This window comes from Gallinula chloropus (assembly GCF_964237585.1).
Source record: "Gallinula chloropus genome assembly, chromosome: 15".
In the NCBI taxonomy this organism is placed as follows: Eukaryota; Metazoa; Chordata; class Aves; order Gruiformes; family Rallidae; genus Gallinula; species Gallinula chloropus.
In genome coordinates, this window is record NC_140100.1 from 4,052,845 (window position 1) to 4,072,031 (window position 19,187).

At 38.9% G+C, this 19,187-nt stretch overlaps 1 protein-coding gene across 1 annotated transcript; it reads left to right on the plus strand.

The window, feature by feature from the left end:
- Positions 1-4,252: 4,252 nt before the first annotated feature.
- On the plus strand, positions 4,253-17,148 carry MEIOB (meiosis specific with OB-fold; the record flags this gene model as incomplete). Its single annotated transcript, XM_084270927.1, has 13 exons — positions 4,253-4,321; positions 7,687-7,744; positions 9,028-9,159; positions 9,891-9,963; positions 11,365-11,560; positions 12,064-12,164; positions 13,844-13,896; positions 13,992-14,087; positions 14,442-14,543; positions 15,053-15,206; positions 15,599-15,782; positions 16,215-16,301; positions 17,038-17,148. 13 exons carry the CDS (start codon positions 4,253-4,255, stop codon positions 17,146-17,148), a joined length of 1,416 nt encoding a protein of 471 aa, XP_084127053.1.
- Positions 17,149-19,187: the final 2,039 nt, after the last annotated feature.

Here is a 19,187-nt window from a genome sequence, read left to right on the forward strand (position 1 = left end):
AGTTAAAATCACTCAGACCTTTCAGGAATTGAGCACTAAATCAGGAAAATACTGATTTCATATTGCTGCACTCTTGCAGGGGCTGGTGCTTGTACTGAAGCAGATCCTCATGTGGTGTGTGACCCTCAGGAAACTGCTTCTGGTCTTCCTCCTGCACCTGTTTATCTAGTTGTCAAAGGGAGATCGTGATGCTGATTTCTTTTAGAGACCAAATTGACATCAGTTGAGGAGGAAAACTTCAGCAAAGCACAGTACAAGTGAAGTAACTTGTTTTTTCAGGTTCCCTTCATTATTTGTACTACAAATTTTTAACTTGGAGAATCAGCTGACATTGTAAATCAGCAGGAGATGTTCAGGTTAAACATTTGTTTATTACAAGCACTAATAAAGATGCCATTTGTTTACAGTAACCTACAGGAGTCTGAATCGCTGACTGTCCAGGCTTGTGTCACGTGCTGGACAAAAGACAGAGGCCACAGCATCGCTGTGAGACAGGTATGTCAAAGAAAGGAATTCTCGTCTCAGTAGCTGCAAGTTAGATTCTCAGTGTCTAATCATGTCTTCTGGGGAAATAACTCTGGTCTCACGTCCGCTGCCTTTGTGCCTGTGGCCAGATCAGTGCATCCCTTCATGATGGCCCTGATAACATCTTCCTCGCAGGAGCTGTCATGGGAAAGTAAAGAGCAGCTTTTTTACAAAACGTAGGTGAATTGAAAATGGAAGTGGAACTAAACCACAAAGCAAACCCACCAGATCATTAGACGCCTGCTGAGGCTGTGGAGATGCGGAGGAGCAGCACAACAGCATCCTTGTTCTGGTGGCTTTGAAACAAAACAAAGCCTGCGGCTCTGGGCTGGGGACACCGGTAGCGTTGGGTTTCACCTGCCCTGTGTGCCTGTGAGAAAAAAGCAGCTTAACCTGGATGAAACTTAACGAAAGTGGTGACTGTTCTGGGCACCAGCTGCTTACGTCCCACCAAAACCTTCCTTAGATATTAGACAAGATCAATACCTCCCAGCCCGAGGTCTGCACTCCTGCTTTTATCACCCTCTGCAGTGGTGAAGACCCTGCAGATCTCATTTCAGGGTTTTTTTTGTTTGTGGGTTTTTTCCTCCCTTGTTTACCTTGCAGTCATGGTGGTAAGAATGAGACCTGTACCTTTGCCAGCACTTTCCAGCTAGTGTACAAGTTCTCCTTCCCATTCAGTTAGGATTCAATCACCACTTTTGTTATCTTCTGCTTGTTCATTACCTTGGGGTAACTCAAGCAATGGAACTTACAAAAGATTATCTCAGCCTATTTTCAGGAGACTTCACACCTACAGAACAAAGTTACATCAATGGATCATACTGTATATATAAAAGGTGACCTAAAAAAGCCCACCCTAGCCAGGCTGTCAGTTCTCTGGCATGCTGTTTGTCATCAGCACGGTGTAATTATCATGGACTTTAGTGACACGATAAATATGAGAGCACAGGTGGTATCCATTTTCAGCTGTTTAATTGAAGAAATGAAAGATCCTGTAATACAGAGTCAACACAGAGAATTTGTCAGGCTACACTAAAAACTTCAATAGCCATGACCTTGAGGTCATAAAATTACTCATCAAGAGTAAAAAATTTTATGATACAGAAGTGAACAATATCGATTTTTACAAAAAATAATTTTATATGCAATATAAATGGGCAAAATGCCTTGCACCAGTCTTCTGCAGGACCTGAAAATCCAGGAGCTCTGTGGGCAAATCAATACAAATGGTATCTTAAACCATAAATTTTAATTCATTTATAAACTACAGGCTGCAATTTTTTTTCCCCTTAGAGCTACCACAGAAAAAAAAATACCCAAACTTGCAACATAGGGAATAGTTCCTCCAAAGCTATCTGAAATTTTCTTTATCTTGCTGGTGTGTTGTGCATTTGTAAGTTTAGCAGAATAAGCCTGACTTTAGACTCCTGTTGGATTGGTCCTTTGTTGGTTTTAAATCCAGGGACTTGGGACCTGCTTGCAATCTTGTTGTTTATTTGTTACTGAAAATCATCCAGGGCCTGCTATGGAATAGCACTGCAAGGAAATACAGAAATTTTTGTTAGAACAGTGAGAAAAAGACACAATCAAATTAACATCCTGCCTGGGAAACCTGGTGTATGTCGGGGTGAAGCTTCTGCCCCAGAGGGAGTGACAGGGTGAGAGACTCCGGTAAAGCCCCACCGACCTGCAAAAAGTGAAACCCGAGCTCTGAAGCCTGAGCTCTGGACCTGATAGGGAGTTGACTGACCCTGAAGCTGGCAGTGCCGTGCTCTGAGTGCCCTTCCGCATGTCTGCGAAAGCCCCAGGACTCTGAATTTCTGCCTGGTTTGTTTTGGTTTGTGGCACCCGTTCTCCAACCCCCAAGGCCATGGCTGATGCCCGCTGTGTGGAGCCAAGGCTACCCTCACCCTCCTCCCCCTCATGCCCACTCCTCTGCCCTTGAAGGAAGGTCACACACAGCGAGAGGGTGTGGAGTCCTTTTCCCGCCCACGGCGCTTGCCGCCATTTTGTCTCCCCGTCCTGAGCACCTCACACCTTCCTTTCAGGGTGCTCCCTTCTCATTCTGGCTGATCTGATCTTGAGACCCCTTGGTCATAGCTGGATCTGTGGTAAGAGCTCCTGCCTGCCTGTGTGGGATGGTTGCCCTGTGTGCTCAGGCAATGAGGACAGTGACGGGCTCATGCAAGAAAAATCTCTTTGCAATGTAGAGCCTGACTGGACTTTGAGGGGTGTAAGTCCGTCTGGTGCCAAACGCCAGTTTGGGATAGGGTGGCAGTGCCAAAGGCTTCATATTGCAATTTATTGTCATTTCCACCTTGCTCTTTCTCTCAGAAAATCTGATCTTTGGTGGTGGCAAGAGAAGGTTCCCTCAGCTGTCCGCAGGGCTCAGCCCCTGCATCTGAGGGTGTGTGTGAGAGGGGGGCAACAGCAGCTTCTCCTGTCAGCATTTTAAATCCTAAATTGCCTCTCTAATTCTTCTCTCATGCATCTGCTCCTATGCTGTTTTTGTTAACCCGTTTTGGCTGTGGTGTGAGGTATGTCATTTAACAATATTTAACTTATTTTGAGGCACGAATATTCGCATGCTTTGGGTGGACAGCTGAGGTGACTCTCCTACATAAGTTAATGTGAATTCTTCCATATAATGTGATGGGAATAGGTTTGAGGGCCCCTCTGTTCAGTAGTTTTTGTAAGGTAAATTTGAGATCTTTCTGTGAGAATTTAGTTTGAAATTCTCTTAGAAAAATCACTTTGTTGGCAGATATCAGGCTGGGTTTTTTTTTTTTAAGTGTAGACTGTCTATGTCTATCTCTCTTCTAGTGTGTTCAACAGATCATTATACAATGAAATGGTTAACAATTCTCACAGAAGGTGCCAGGTATAAAGACCTAAAAGCTATTCAGGACTTTATAACAAAAGTTTGAACAGGAGTCCTCTGAAAAATGTCAGCACTTCTGTCACATTAAAGGTGATTAGGATTTGGACAACTTGATGGTTTATTTTCCAAAAAACCCCCAACCCTGGAATCTGACATATATTTGCTAAATATCAATAATGTTTCTGAGGGTAACCATGAAATAATAAGAGGCATTCAGATGGGCTAACAAAGCGTCCATGGCCCGATTGGCATCAACAGAGAGGACCTGAGTGTGCAGTAGCTCACACAGATGAGCAGTAATGCTATGTTGGCAGTCTGAGAACAACTGATTAAAAAAATTAAAAATTAATAAATTCAAAGCGTTTCTACTTCAAGAAAGTCATGAACCTGCATTTTAAAGTAGTTTAATATTAAGTCCAAAACCTTGATGAAGGTTGCTTGGAACCCAACACTCTCCTCTCCTCTCATGTAAATGGCCTTTTATATATGAACTGCCTCATTAAATTCAGTTGGACTTCCCAGACAGCAGGAGGGTAAATGTTTTTCAGAGGCTGGTGCTAATGGAGTAATTTCATATCAGATAAATAAATAACAATAACAGACCTTTATTTGAGAAGCACAGGTAGGGTAGTTATAGTAAAATTCATAACTTACATTGCCAAATAGAAACAACAAGGAATTGTCTACTTCAGATGGCTTGAAATGCTGCTTATTGAAAACAGATGCTATTTAGGTCAAAACATTTGTGTTAAAAAATAACTTGTTATTCTCACTATGAATAGTTTTAAGCAATTTGTTTAGATTTTTATATCTAAATTATTTTTCTCAAGTTTCAGATAAAGAATGGCTTATTCTAGTTCAACACAGGACTTTGTTGCACTTTCAGATCTGCATCCAAATCTTGCTCGTCCTGTAAGTCTCATAGACATAGTACTTTTGTTCTCAAATGAAATAGTATATGACTGTATTATATTACTGCAAAATTATGTAATTGACATGTATTTAGATACTGATAGAATTAGTGTAATTGTTAGATATAAAGTACCTTACCTTCTTTGTGTATAAACCAGCAAAATGAAAATTGATGCTGCTGTTGTCCATCGTATGTGGATACCACAACTGTAGATATTGACTGGACAATTCAATGTCTGAAAGTATCAGAGGCTTCTTTGTAATGTTTTAAATGGATGCTGAATTAGTAAAGAGATGTACAGAGTCAGCATTATGTGGTCACAATACATCTGTAATCTACAATAGTCTTTCACTTCAAACTATGAACGTGAGGCCCAATCCTGCAGTCTTCACTTGTGTGCTCAATCCCTCTGAGCTAAATAACTTAGTCTTGAATTATTCAAACAAAGCTCTTTTTGAACAGTATGGGGCCTTAACTGGATAAAACCCTCACAATTATATGTCAGATAGGATTGTTTCTGTATTTTTTAGAACAAAAAGCAGGTTTTGTGGTTGTCAGTTTATGAGGAGCTAAGAATTTTGCTTGCGGGAGTGCAGGGGAGTAGGATGAAGCAAAAAGCAGGCTTAACAAACAGCAAAGCTTTGTCCTTGGTAGATTCATACAGATGTTTGAGTATGAAGACTTTTGTTGTCCTGGCATGATTGAGGACTACCATCACTGGAGTAAGAGCTGATCGGAGGAGTGCACTGTAAAACTCAGTGTTTTTCTGTTTCTGTTTTTAGATGGTTTAAAAAAATAGGATTTTTTTTTTGGGGGGGGAAGGCACAGTTTTTCATTCTTTGCTCTCCAAGACTATGCTTTGATATGAGAGGGAGAAGGCTATGATATTGTCTCTGTTGCAGTATCGGCCACCCTTAAATGTGTAGCCCATGAGTGGTAACGTGTCTCCTGCATGTTCAGTGCTGCTGGGAGTCAGAGCCTAGAGAACAAAACAGAGGCAGCGTTTCCATGTGGCTGCACTGGGAGCTGTGGTGGGTGTTACAGCCCCATCTCCCCCCAGCTTCATGCAGATGCACTGCCTGCAGAGCTCTGTGTCCCATGGAGTCCTCAAGCCTTGAGAGTGGAAACAAGTTTTCTTCTTCTGGCATCTTTTTATTTGGGAGAGACACAAGCCCTTTTTTTTTTTCTTTTCTAATTTATTTTAAACCAATCAAAGAGAAATCACAGAAAAGGCATGAACTAGGAGAGAGAGTTTTATATGCCCTCACAGTGGTGTTGTATATTCTTTTTATAAACTTTGAGTCTCCATCCAAACTAACTTAATCTGTCATTCGGGGTTACTCCCAAATACATTGATCCACTAAGTTAAAAGCTTTTGTTTTGCAAATTAAACTCATCTTGAGTATTGCAATTAAGAAGGTATAGTAACCCATAGTAAAGAAATATTGTTATATAAAGGTATTTCACTAATATCTCATGATAGAATGCTTGGTAAAAGCTTGGGAGGTTAAAACAGCTGAGCACACATCATTCAACCTACCAAAATGTCCTTGTTTTTTACTTTGCAATTCAGTTTTCTAAAAGCAAAGTAGACTAAAGCCTAAGAGACTTAAAATGCCTTAATGCTGGAGTCCTGTGATTTGGTTGAGCAGCCACAAGCAATGGCTCTGCCAGAAAAGGCAGTACAGCCGCTTCCTCATTGCAGGCAGTTCCGCTCCTCCTCTTTTGGTGAAACTAGTGCCTCTGTAGTTGCTCAATAAGCTGATCAAGGAAATGATCTCTGGAAGTTTTTCTACCCTTGTTTCCCCCATGCCTCCTCTGCATTGTTTCCAGGCAGATCACTTCCTTCTGTCAGCTTGCTCTGCAGGCTTAGTGCTGAGGTGAATATATTCGCAGCAGGGGCAGGGGGAGATCTCTTTTGGAAACAGCAGATTTGTGTCAGCTTAAATCGTGTGAAGAGCCATCCCAAATCGCAGTTCTTTTGATGGATGGCGAGATCCAGAGTATGTTGTACTCTGATTTAATTAAAATGTGTTTTTTAAGGTAAAAAAATAAAATCCCAATCTAAATCACTACATGTTGTGGACAGATAGAAAATACTCTATTAGAAAGACTGGGAGAACTAGGATATCACACTGCTATACACATAACGTCCTCTTAATGAGTTCATGCCCATCAGTGTAGGATAAGACAGTTACCTTGCTCCATCTAGTGATTCAGAATAAACTGGGAACATGAGATCTGGTTTTTGAGCACATCAGTGTCGTTACAGTGCAGTCAGGTTGCATTGCGTTGGGAATAGGCGCAAAATTCAGCCCATGTGATTCCTAAATTGTTATGTTGCTCCTTGAGAGCTGACTGCTGTAGTTCCCCTGCCTGAAGGAGAAAGGCGATACTGCAGGGAAGTAAGTGCACGTGTGAAGTGGAAGAGAAGGGGTGTGCTCTGGAAGAACCCTTGCAGGATTGCAATGTCAGTCTCCCCTCCCTGTCCCTGTTACCACACCAACTTTGATTGCTTACCTCTTAAGTTCCCTGATTACCACTGCAATATTTTCCCTTCACACTGAGAAGGACCTTTTAAAAACAACAAACAAACAAAACCCCACAACAACCCCCCCAACACTCTCTCACCCCCCCCAACTTTATATGATTTTTTTATATATGTCTATCTATATCTTCCTAGTTGTTCTGTTTGGCAGTTTAGATTGGGGTGCTTTTGCACAGTAAATAAAGGTTTAGAAAAGCAAAATAAGATTAATGTTGTTTTGAATAATGAAACAAGTTAATTGCCTGAGCTCCTTTTGTAGTCAGTTGAGAGGAGGCCAGCAAGAAAGAGACACCTGTAGAAATTTATGTTGCTTAGATGAGGATAGGATAAATGGCTTTCCCTGGGGATGGATGTACATACGTGTGCGTATCTTGGTGCTGACAGCAGGGGAAACCTTGGATGCTTAACTGTAAAATAAATCCTGTCCAGACTTTTCATGGTGCATTTAAGGAGATCTGAGAGCTGTGAAGAGAGCATGACACAACAATATTGCTGCCTACCTGAGGAGAGATTGCTGTAGAATAGCCAAAATTGTGAATGCTTTGGGTGAACTTCTGTCTTCCCATTGTCTTTACAAACAGAAACAGATGTGTTTTTTTAAAAAAAAATATTTGTTAGTCACTCTTTTTCTTAAAGTAAAAGTGTATGTTTATGTTTTAGTCTTTCCTTCATATGGTACTGTGGAATAAATAGATTAAAATGATTACAAGTCAGAAATATGTTTATTATCATCAGTAGAGTACAAGTCCATGAAATCAAATTCATCATATACATCTGTGTTTAATACTTGTATTCTATAATCTTTTTATTTTTTAGAATGTAATCGGTGTGGTTATTGGGAAAACAGATGTCAGAGGCTTTCCAGACAGAAAAAGTACAGTCCCTTTTAACTGTTCTTACTTCATTTTCTTATACAATATAATTTGGCATATATAACTGAAATCAGTATTTAAATTATAAGCAGACTTAGTGTAATATATATATAGAATAAAAATGTGAAAAAAGTAATTGGGTGTATTTGAGAGTTGAGATGAAAGAGCAGCATTAGTTTGGCTAAATATTATCAATTACAATTTGTTTGGAAAAACTCCATTATGGAAGTGTTTCAGGGTATGAAGATGGTACCAATATGAACCTACTATTATATAAATACTGCTGGAGTTGATTTTGGTCCCTTCCTAATAACTCACTCCTAAACCAATGTTAAAGAGGAGTTTTGAGAAGTGAAACAGCTAATTTCTGGCGTGAGTAGCTCCAGCTTCACCTTATTGTATATTCCTAGAGAAAAAATGGGGATAATCTATTGGTAATACAGCATTAGTTGGAAATTGAAATAATGTATCTACAGCTTAAGGTTGATAGGGATGCTGTTAGGAAGCATCTCCCATCCCAGAGCCATTCCAGCTGTGTGTGAGGTGCTCTGCTATTCTGTTGGTGTTGCTGTGAATTTTTAGAAGGCAGTCACCATCACCAGAAACAATTCTTAGTCTAGAAACGGGGTGTTCCTATTTATGTCCCCATAGTACCACAGCCAGATTCTGCTTGCTCTATCAGATCACTATACAGTTTGCATTGAGAATTTCAAAATAACATCTTGCATAAAGCTGTGCAATCTATGGAAAGCTTTGTTAATTAGCTGTAAGGGAAGGGAGAGCAGTGTTTCCAACACTGATACCCTCTTGACCGCAAGCTTCCTGTAGAGCTGGAAACACTTTCCTTGATGCAGTTAAAGCCCTTGGTACTCTCTGAACAGTCATAGTGCCTTACACCTCATCGCAGTGCTCTCTTCCATGGGCACAGCCATCTAAAGACAGCCTGCCTGCTACAGAATTTGGGCTAGGGTGTATTCTTGTTCATAGGATTGCTTCACGCGTTAGATCTGTAGGTTTATATGGTGCTGCCTAAAGCTACGCGGTGTGTGAAGGCGGGTGGGGTGGTACAGGTACGGCTGCGGCGTGTGTTGTAGCCATCCCCATTCATGAACACCAGTGCGTTTACTGAACAGTCTGCTGACCTCTAGTGGTACCCACCAGATTACCGGGGGTAAATTTATGACAAAAAGCTAGGAAAACATTAAAATAATGTTTTTTTATACCTATATTCTACATGGAAATCAGTCTGTGGTGTGAACTGTAATAGCGCTGTTTATTTTTGCAGACATTGGGTCCGAAAGATACACCTTCAGTTTTACTATTCGTGATTCACCAACTTACTTTATCAATGTAAATTCGTGGGGCAGAGAAGAATACATTAGGTCACTTTCAGAAAGCTTTAGAGTTGGTGACTGTGGTAAGCTGGAGTTTATTCTTAACATGGTTCCTTTTGAATGTGTTTCTTTCCAGTAAATCAGTGTTATGTATTTGTGGTTTTACTATATTTTTCTCTGAGGACTCAGAAAACACTCTAATTGGAAACAAATTGTTCAGTTATGTTAAGTATAAAGAGGAATGGAATGAGTTCAAGGATTTAAATTCAAAACCAGTAAATATGTCAACAAAACGACCCGATACAAACCCACTGAGTGCAGCCACCCAGAACTTACCTACAGTTAATCGAGCTAAATTCTTACATGATATTCAGTTCTGATAAATTAAAAAAAAACCAAACTCTGAAGTAGTTTGGTGTTTTTCTTTGTCTTAATTTAATTACAGATCTGACTATGGCTTTTCATAAACCCACAACAAAAATTGTGTATTTATTTATAGTATGTGCTTTTATCTTGCTCAGTTAACAGAAAGGCTTTGTTGCCCATGGTTGCTAGATCAGAGTGTTTGGATAGAATTTGTGACTATGAAGAGTAGAAGAAATCATTTGTTTCCATTAAATGTCTTGAGCACTCCTGTGGGACCTTGGCTATAAAGTCTGGACAGATAGGATTTTCAGTATGAAAACATTTAGCAGTAGTTACTAAATGTAACTTTTCCATATCAACTCTGAAAACAATATTTTTTAAATGCCATCTCTCTTTATAAATATCTGTGTTCAGTTTTCTAACATTATTGATCAATGCTTTATTTTAGTTACAATTGAAAATCCTTTAGTTCAGTCAAAGGAAGGAGAAAAGGAAGAAAAATTCAACCCTGTAACTCCTAGGTAAATTTAAAGCATAGAGTGGAAGTTCTTTCCAGAAAGATCAAAGTTAATACTTGCTTTATTTGCCAGCCAAGTGCAGAAGCATGCAATTGGTAGAAGTATTTGCAGTTAATCTTCTTGTGTAGCTGTACCTTGCTCCCTGTGTTCAACCGTGTATGGTCAAATAATTCCAAAGGAGAATATATTTCTCAGCATATGGTCTTTGGAATTTTGTCATAAAGTAATGCTCTTCTTGACTAAACAGAGTAAATTTCATTCTTTGAGTAAAGTCTACTGAAATTATTTGATATGGAATTGATTTTGTCAAAGTGTTTAATCAGAGGTAACTGTTTATAGTCAGTTTACCCTTACCAAAATCCATTCAGGTCATGTTTATCTAGAAGATATTTTGACACATGGTAATGCTATTTGTTACTTACTTGGGAAGCTGTTGTCATTCCTTTTGTAGCATGCAATGTACATATGTTGTCTTTCAATATGCTCTCCAAAATGCAAACTATTTGAGCTGGTACCTGAAACCAGCATTGCAAGTCATAATTTAGATAAATTAAAACTTATCTTAGTCTAACACCTACATCTTAGATATCCCATACACTTGTTCCTTTATTGGGGTTTCTTTCCTAATTGGTCATATTCTAATATTTTTGATGGTGGTCTAAGAATATTGAATATATGCACACTAAATTGGCAACTTGAAGTTTTATGCTCTTGCTTGCTGATCAATTCTAAGCATTATAGCAAATGTATAGCTGTAGTACTTATACTCGCTATTTACTTTCTGGCCAAATGGAAAGTAGTAGAAGGGTCAGGTAGGAACTTCACCAAGGAAGGGAGCTCATCTCTAAATCTATAGATTTTATAAGTATTTGTAAAATATATTTATGGAGTCTGTATTCAATACTTTGTATTTCCCCCTGCTAACAGTGCATTATAAGTATTACTGAGGTCAATAATATTATAAATATTACTAATATTATATAGTAATATTATAAATGTTATTAAGGTGCTTTTGAAAGCACCTTACCAAATCCAATCTGACTGGATTATGTCACACATGATTTATTATGTCACAATGCCAAGACCTCTCAATGACCTGGATCACAGACATTTCAGAATTTACTTTTAGCGATTGATAAGGGCTGAAAGACTTACAAATACGTATTGTACATTGCTAGCATTTCAATTCTAAATAGGTATAAAGTATACAGCAGTAAGTATTGTATAAGAGTAAAGAATATAATTTTTAAAATAATTTTAGAACAAATTTATTTAAACTTTTCCATATCTTTAGGGAAAAACAGAATTATTTTCTCCTGTGAACTGAATTAACATTTTACAATGTTAATTTATTGGTTGAGTGATGTGTTGAATGATGTTACTTGTTTCGTTCATACTTTCTAGTTGCTACAAATTATTGCTCAGTGAAAACCATTCTGTGGTCAAAACCTCTTCACGTTATGAAATGGACACCAAACTACTTTCTCTGTTGCACCTGCCTGTCAAGGACCCTCAGGATTATTATTCACTGGGTGATATCATTGCAAATGGAAAAAGCCTCGATGGAAGAATCCTTAATGTCCTTGCAGCTGTGATGTCAGTAAGTTAAGGAGCCACAATGGAGTACTGGGGCAGGGGAGGGTGGGGGGTGTTCATAGTATTACAGGTACTTTAATTGAATGAAGCATGACTGGATTTTGGGACACACAGTGGGCAGGAATGACTGGTTTTGTTTAGGTTGGCAGTCACTTCAGCTGAGTACCAGTAACAGTACAAGCTCCTTGAGAGTTTCATCAACAACATGAGGGGGGAAGTTGAAGTGATGGAAATGTCTTACATCAGTCGCCTTTTTGACATTATACATGTGTGAGCTGTAGATAACTTGAAATTTTGAAACCTCAGATTTTTATAAAATAAACCATGTCCCTTTATCCTGAACTAAAATTGTTGTTAAAGTTTGAGTGGTGTGCATGAGGTTTTTTTTTCTTAGTGGTCTGCAGGTTTTCCCTTCCTTTTTTTTAGCTCTTCTGTTTTCTAGATTATCATGTTTATTTTCCTAAACACTTAGTAGTGAAAAGTGACTGCTGCTCTTTCTTCTTAAAGGTTGGGGAGCCAAAGTATTTTACGACTTCAGACAAAAGAAAAGGTCAGAGGTGTGAAGTAAAGCTGTATGATGAAACAGAGATGTCTTTTCCAATAGTATGGTAAAATATTTTTAATTCACTAAAGTACATAAGTCAATGCATGAGTAGTTGAAGAAATTAATTATAATACATGCTGTAATAACACTGTAATTTAATTTCAATGTAATGTTATTTAGGTGGCAACTGTGATGAGGCAGCAATGTACCCAGAACAGAGAGGGTTAAAGAAGAGATTCATTATAGTGACCTTATATATATTGTCTCATTTTATGACTTGCTGACAGAGACTGCTAGCTCATGAATGGCAAAATGAAGCTTAATTCCAAAGACTTACATTGTTTTATGTGGAAATTTGAAGTAATTCAGGAAATGGCATTTTAAAAACAGCTGCAAAGGCAGCACATTTGTTCCACAAACTAGTAGAGGGGAAAAAAGAGGAGCATGCTTGATTTTTTTTTTTACAGCTGAACAGAATGAACAAGTGGAATGGAAATAGGTTAAAATCATTTTAAAATGTTTAAGATGGCACAGAAACATTTTGGCACTACTTTGGCCATATTTTCAAACAGTATCCTGTTTACAAGCACAACTGTGTCTTTACTATTTATGCAGGTAAATAGTGAATTGTTTACACAGGAACAATTGTATTTTGCCCAGAGTTTGCTCAATAAACTTACCTCCTCGCAAGGGTATGTGGATATGAGTTTGCACGGGGTTTGTTGACCTTTGTTCCCTAGATAGAAGTTGCACTCTGTGCCTGAGTTCAAAACCATGTTATTTTTCAGTGTAATGTTTAACACAGTTAATGGAGACACAGGAACAATAACAAGCATCCATGGTGTGAAGTTTTCTAGGCCTTGATCTGCCACCAATGGGAATTTGTAGCAGCACCTCTGATAGTATTGTTTCAGCATGTAGTCATACAGAGCTGGATGCCTGAACGCCTCAGAAGCAGGGGTGAGGTGGTGTTACTGTGGTTACCTGAAGCAGTCCCTTTTACACTGTCATGGTGCTGTATGTAGAGGCAGATTCAGGAAATCCTTGAGCAACAGCATCGTAGGGAGGGTATTTCAGGGGTCATCAGTGGAGAGTTGCCTGAGCAATGCTAGATGAAAAGTAAGTATCTTAAATCTTTTTCCAAGGATTAAGAAAAAAAACCCCAAGCCACCAGAACAAGACCGTGCTTTGGCAGGATTCTTGCCATCCAAACTTAGGAGGAACTAATGAGATTTTATCAAGGGACCTGAACATCAAGTTACCATTTTTGAGGGATACACTGACCTCACACTAGTCTCATCTCACTGTTAAAAGGCTCTCAGTGTTGTAAAGCCAGCTGAACATCTGGCCTAGCCATGTGAGCCATCAGCTTGTTCCCACAGAAGATGATCAGCTGATAAGCGATTATTTTAACTGGGCTTTGCTTTAGTTAGAAATTACTTTCGACAAAGTTCTGAAATACATACAGTATTTTTCCAGGTATATTCTGCATTTAATCAGTCTGAACAATCTATCAGCTGCTTATTTTATCCTGTTTGGTGTGGAATAAAGTAGGGACAGTATTAGACTCCACATAAAGAATCCATGGATGGCTGAAAATTAATAGCATTTCATTTGCATATATTAAAGGAGTTGTGTTCCCTTTGACCAATTTATTTATAGCTACATTATTTAATATTTGATTACTAATCAATTTGAGTGCTGTTTGAAAAATGTTTTGACACCTTAACTTTTTCTGTTTAGTTGGGATAATGAATCTATCCAGCTTGCACAGAGTTGGATCCCACGAGAAACAGGTATAATAGTACAGTTTTTACATTTTTACTAAAGTATCTTGTTGTGATACTTATTCTACAATAACTGGGTTGGGTTCTATTTTTTTCCCCCACAGTAATATTTGCATCAGATGTGAGAATAAATTTTGACAAGTTTAGGAACTGTATGACTGCAACCGTGATCTCAAAAACCATCATTACAACTAATCCAGGTAAGAGCTGTAGATGTATTGCTCTGGCATTAGTAAGCATTATATAAAAGAATACATGACTTCTGCCTGCTTGCCTCAAAGCTTCCTGCTTCTGTCTGTTGTGTAGTGACCAATGCTTTTGGCTGCCACCTTTTTGGTTTGGTTTGGTTGTTGTTGTTGTTTTTAATTTACCTAAGCAGACTTTATCTATTCCACGTAGGGCTACCAGTCACAGCAAAAATGAGAAAAACATCTTCTGGATAATTCCAAGAGCCAATTTGTTGTTGCTACCAGAATAGAAAGTTGTAAAATTTAATTATGCTGTTATTTGTATATGCTATGTATATTAATAACACTTTAAAATATGTTTTCAAGAAACAGCAGAAGCAAATTTTCTCTTCAGCTTCATAAAAGAGAGTGCCCAATCAGGAGCTTGGCATGATAAAATGGAGGAGCAGTCAAAAGAAGCCGTTAGCTGTAAGCATGGATCCAGACCCTTTGATTTTATTTAATTGGGTGGTGTAGTTTCATAGTGCAGTTGAAATATCAAGTTCTTGCTCTGTGTGTTTATAGAAACAAAACTAAGATATACCTTGGCTGAACACTTAAAGTTTGGGGTGTTGCTACTGGGGCTATCCCTTATAATATGAGTTACATGTTTTCAGGGTTGGTGATTATACCAACTTGCAGCCTCTCTGGTTTGTTCTTTCTGTCTTGAATAAGTATGAAAAACGGAGAGGAAAGTTTTTGTCAGAAACTCATTTTGAGGGATACAAAGATTAAATATTAAATATTTTCCTAATTTGACTCCCCTTTTGTTTTAGTTTTTGTCCCCAGATTACAGCCCTGCTTCAAAAGGAAACTATGTGGAGCTTTTGTGGTGCTTTAGATCCTCTCCTTTTTATTACCTCAAGATCCTTTTTTGTTGTTGCTCTTCTGTGATGTTTCTTTCTCAGACACACTTAACATGTCTCTTATACTTTCAGTGGAGTCTATAGTTGATGTTTATACTGTGGAACAGCTGAAAGAAAAAGCTTTACAGAGTGATGGGAAACTTGAACCAATCTATGGCATTATTTATGGCTACATTTCTACACTGGACATTGATGATAATGCATCTAAAGTTATTCGCAACAGATGGTAAGCAACTGCCTGTTTTAAATTTGTATTAAAAAGTCCTTCTCCTTCTTCCCTTGACCCAAATTAGACAGAAAAACATTTTAGTCCAGTTCCAGACAAGAAATAAAACTCCTCTGGAGGATGCCATGTGAACATCTGGTGTGTAGACTTCCAGAAGTAGCAATGAAGAGGAGTTGGCTGTATGAAGGGCTTGCTTTCCCTGGTCTTAGAGGAGCACAGAAAGAGGACGCTTTGTCTCAGAGAGACTTAAGATTTTAGATGATGGAAGTGTTTTGGTTGGGTGTTTTGGGTGTTTTTTTAAAGAGGAAAAGTCTCTTGGGAAGTCTGTCTAGAAAACAGTTTCACATAATGAGGAATTGCATATATGCTTTAATTATCTTCTTATGTTTCAGTTCAATCTGCCGTTTTCTGGTGAATGAAACATCAAACACGTGCACTTTCTGCAGGGACATCTCTTCAGATTCAAAGTCAACTTTTGCCAGCTTTGACATACTCATTGATCTGACAGATCACACTGGCACTCTTTATTCTTGCTACCTGTCTGACACTGTAGCTGAGGAAACATTAGGCTGCACAGTAAGTAGAAATTAATTAGGTTGTTCTTATTTGATCTGAGCTGTGAAACCTGATGAAAGTTACAAATACACGTAAGTGTTCTTTGTGTGTGTGTGTGGATGTACACACACTTGGATTCTTGACAACTCAAAAGTTAGAAGTCAGTAGCTGCTGATAAGAAGAAACATGTCAAATAAGAGTGAATACCCTATTCAGAATACTGCCTTCACTTACACTTTTTTAATCCCAACATGGTTGGAATTCTCCGATTTTGATTTTTCAAATGCTCTGCAATTTATTGTGATTAATTTGGCTGTCTTGGTATGTATATTGCACCAAACACCACGTTAAAAGATAAAAATACAGCTTAGAAATGTGTAAAAATGTGTAAACTGCTCTTTTCATCATCATTTTGTTGTGGAGATGTTTTGTGATGCCCTGTTGTTCTAACAGGTCTGTGAGTTCCTCACTCTAACAGAAGACAAGAAGACTGCATTGAAATGGCAACTTCTTCTGGAACGAAGCAAGATTTATTTTAAAGTTAGTATTTCATGTTAATTTAAAAGAGTAGCTGTTTCCCATTTGTTAGTATATTTATTACCAAAAAATTCCATGTCAGTTCTACTGAATTTTCTAAAATAAGGATTATTTTTTTGTACATATTCTGAATATTCCAAGTAAATAGTCTTTGTCATAATTTCACCATGAGGCAAACTATAAAAGACACAAACTGCTCTTAGCTAATACTGATTAAGGAGCTGATATTTCAGAAACATGTGGCTCTGATTTACTGTCACAGATTCTATGGCTGTGGGTTTACAATGAATAAAGTTAACAATATCTGCATGAGTAAGGCCCAGTCACTATTTGTACTAGATCATATGGTATATGGGGTTACCTAGCTACATTTCTCAGTAACCTGTATTTTTGGAAATAATGGGTTAGGTATGTCTAAAATCTGCAATTCTCCTTAAAACAACAACACTAGATTCATGTGCCTGGAGGACAAATCTAAACTGAATCCCATTCTTAAACTTGCCCTGCCTAGCAAAGCTGTTCTTACTCTCCCATCTCCCTTTGGTTCTATTTCCAAGATAAAAGGTGTTTTACTTCAGTAGTGAAAGGGATATAGTGTAAGATTTATGTACTCATGGATAAAATAATGTAAAATACCTATAGCCAAATCTGTCAATTAAACATGCTATGTGATACCTGAAAATAAGGTATTCTGAAGTGCTATATGTCAATAAAAACAAGATTTTGATTATTTTTACAGGTTACTTTGTCACCCAGCTGGAGAACGGGACTGAAAGTGAATGTTCTCTCATGCAAACTGGCAGACCCTGTAGAGGCCAGTCAGAGCTTGTTGGGAAAAGTCTGGAAATAAGAGATTACACTATATAGCTTGATAACAGCTAAGATAAAAGCTATTTCTTCACTGTGTTATTAGAGGTAGAATGCTGTTGTCATATTTTGCTAAGTATGCTCTGATGGTATGCATCAGGAATAGGCATTACTGCTCCCTGTAAGTGGGTTTCTGTGTTGATCTTTTCTCAGGTGACTATACCTTATACTAGGACCTCAGGTTAACAAAAGTTAGTTCTACCCCCTCCCCCCTTCAAGGAGGATGGAAGCTTTCTTCACTCAGTTTAGAACTTATTTTTGAAAATGAGAAATAATAAATACTACAAGACAGATCTGTTGAGCTTCTGTGTTTTTAACTGCTGCGCTACTTACCTGCTACTTCTGTGTTTGTTCAGAAAATAAAGACCCGCTTTAAATACTGCCTGTGTTTGTGATGGTACATTGGTGAGTCCAAATATGGAACTTCTGGTAACTGCAGAGGCTTAGAAAGAGCCATGATGTTTGCAAGGCTGCTTTTCTTTAGGGCAGACTGAGTCTTACTAGAACAGAGTAATCAATTAGCAGGGACCTCTGACAAACGAACAAGCTAACTATTCTTCTTCCCCAAGATACTTGTTAGCTGAACATAAATAACCCTGGTATATGTGTGTTGCCCTTATCTGTGGATTTTTTTTGTGTTTTTAACTTCTTTCTGTCCTTAGCTTCCCCTGCAGTCAGTGTATTTGCTACATTCACCAGACCTTCCCTTCTGAACATAGCAGGAGTTGGCCTGTTTCAAACGATGGGAAGGTATTGTGGCCCTTCTCTTGAAAAGTATTTGTTAGGCTGGAATGCCTTGAGGAACTCCTCGCCCCTGGTTCACTGCCTACCTGCTAAAGGAAAGTGGCAGAGAGAAAAAAAACTACAGAAACAGTGAATTTTGACAAACAATAGTCCAAGATTGCACCCCCCTACTCACATGAGTGGGAACAAGGGGCTGAATGCACCAAAAAAACCCCAACGTTTCCAGTGCTGGGTCACTGCATCGTTCCTGTTGCAGCAATAAACAACTTTAGAGTATTAGTTGTTTTGGCTGGAAAGTGTTGAAGTGAATCATAGAATGTTCTGGGTTGGAAGGGACCCCAAGGATCATAGAGTTCCAACCCCCCTGCCACAGGCAGAATGCTTTTGTTAATTTTAATCTCACAGAATTTAAGACCAAGCTACATGATGCATTGTTGGTATAGATGACAATGTTTGAGCGTGAAGAGATGGTAACAGTACAGCAAGCGAATTTAATCCTTCCTCTTTGAGAATTATTCACCCTAACTTCCCTGCTCAGCCCAGCTCTGTTGGCCTGACTTCTCTGCTTGGCCAAGCTCGTGGAGTTGCAACAAACTCAGAGCACTGCTTCCCTGCTGACAGAGGCAGGCTTAAATCAGGGAGCATTGACTTCTGTGAGCCAGGGGCTGGTTCTGGTCAGATGTGATGATTGAAGGTTTGTTTCAGTTGGCCTGGGTTCCTTAGGCTTCCTTCGGATGAAATTTGACCTATGGCCACTGCATCGTACAAAGAAATTCTACATGTGCTCCAAGCCTCTGACTTAAAAGCTGGAGCTGATGGGAGTGGAACGTGGGCACGTTTGCAAGGTCAGTACCTGGTGCAGGTGGCGCATGGGTACGCAGTGTGTGCCACAGGTGTGTGCAGCTGGAGAAGCAAGTTGACAGGAAAGCACCTTGTTCTCCTGCTGCAACGTGTTCTGCTTTTTGTCCCATGATTTACAGGGTCCCAGGTGGCGCTGCTCTTTCACGGGGAGGGGTGCTTGGCTCTGGGCTCCAGTCATCTTCCCTGCAAGACTCTTCAAATGCACTTGAAAAGCCAAGTGGTCATTTAAGATCTGGCTCAAATAAATTGAAGCATTTCAACTTCGGTACTTTGTGTGTATGTAAAAAATCATCCTTCAGCTTTTGTTAGAAATTAAGCTGTTCTGCAGAACCTTGGAAAATAGCAAGCTTCATGTTTGGGGGGGGTGGTGGGGTTGTTTTAGTTATATTTTACAACCTTGCCACGCTCTTGAATTGA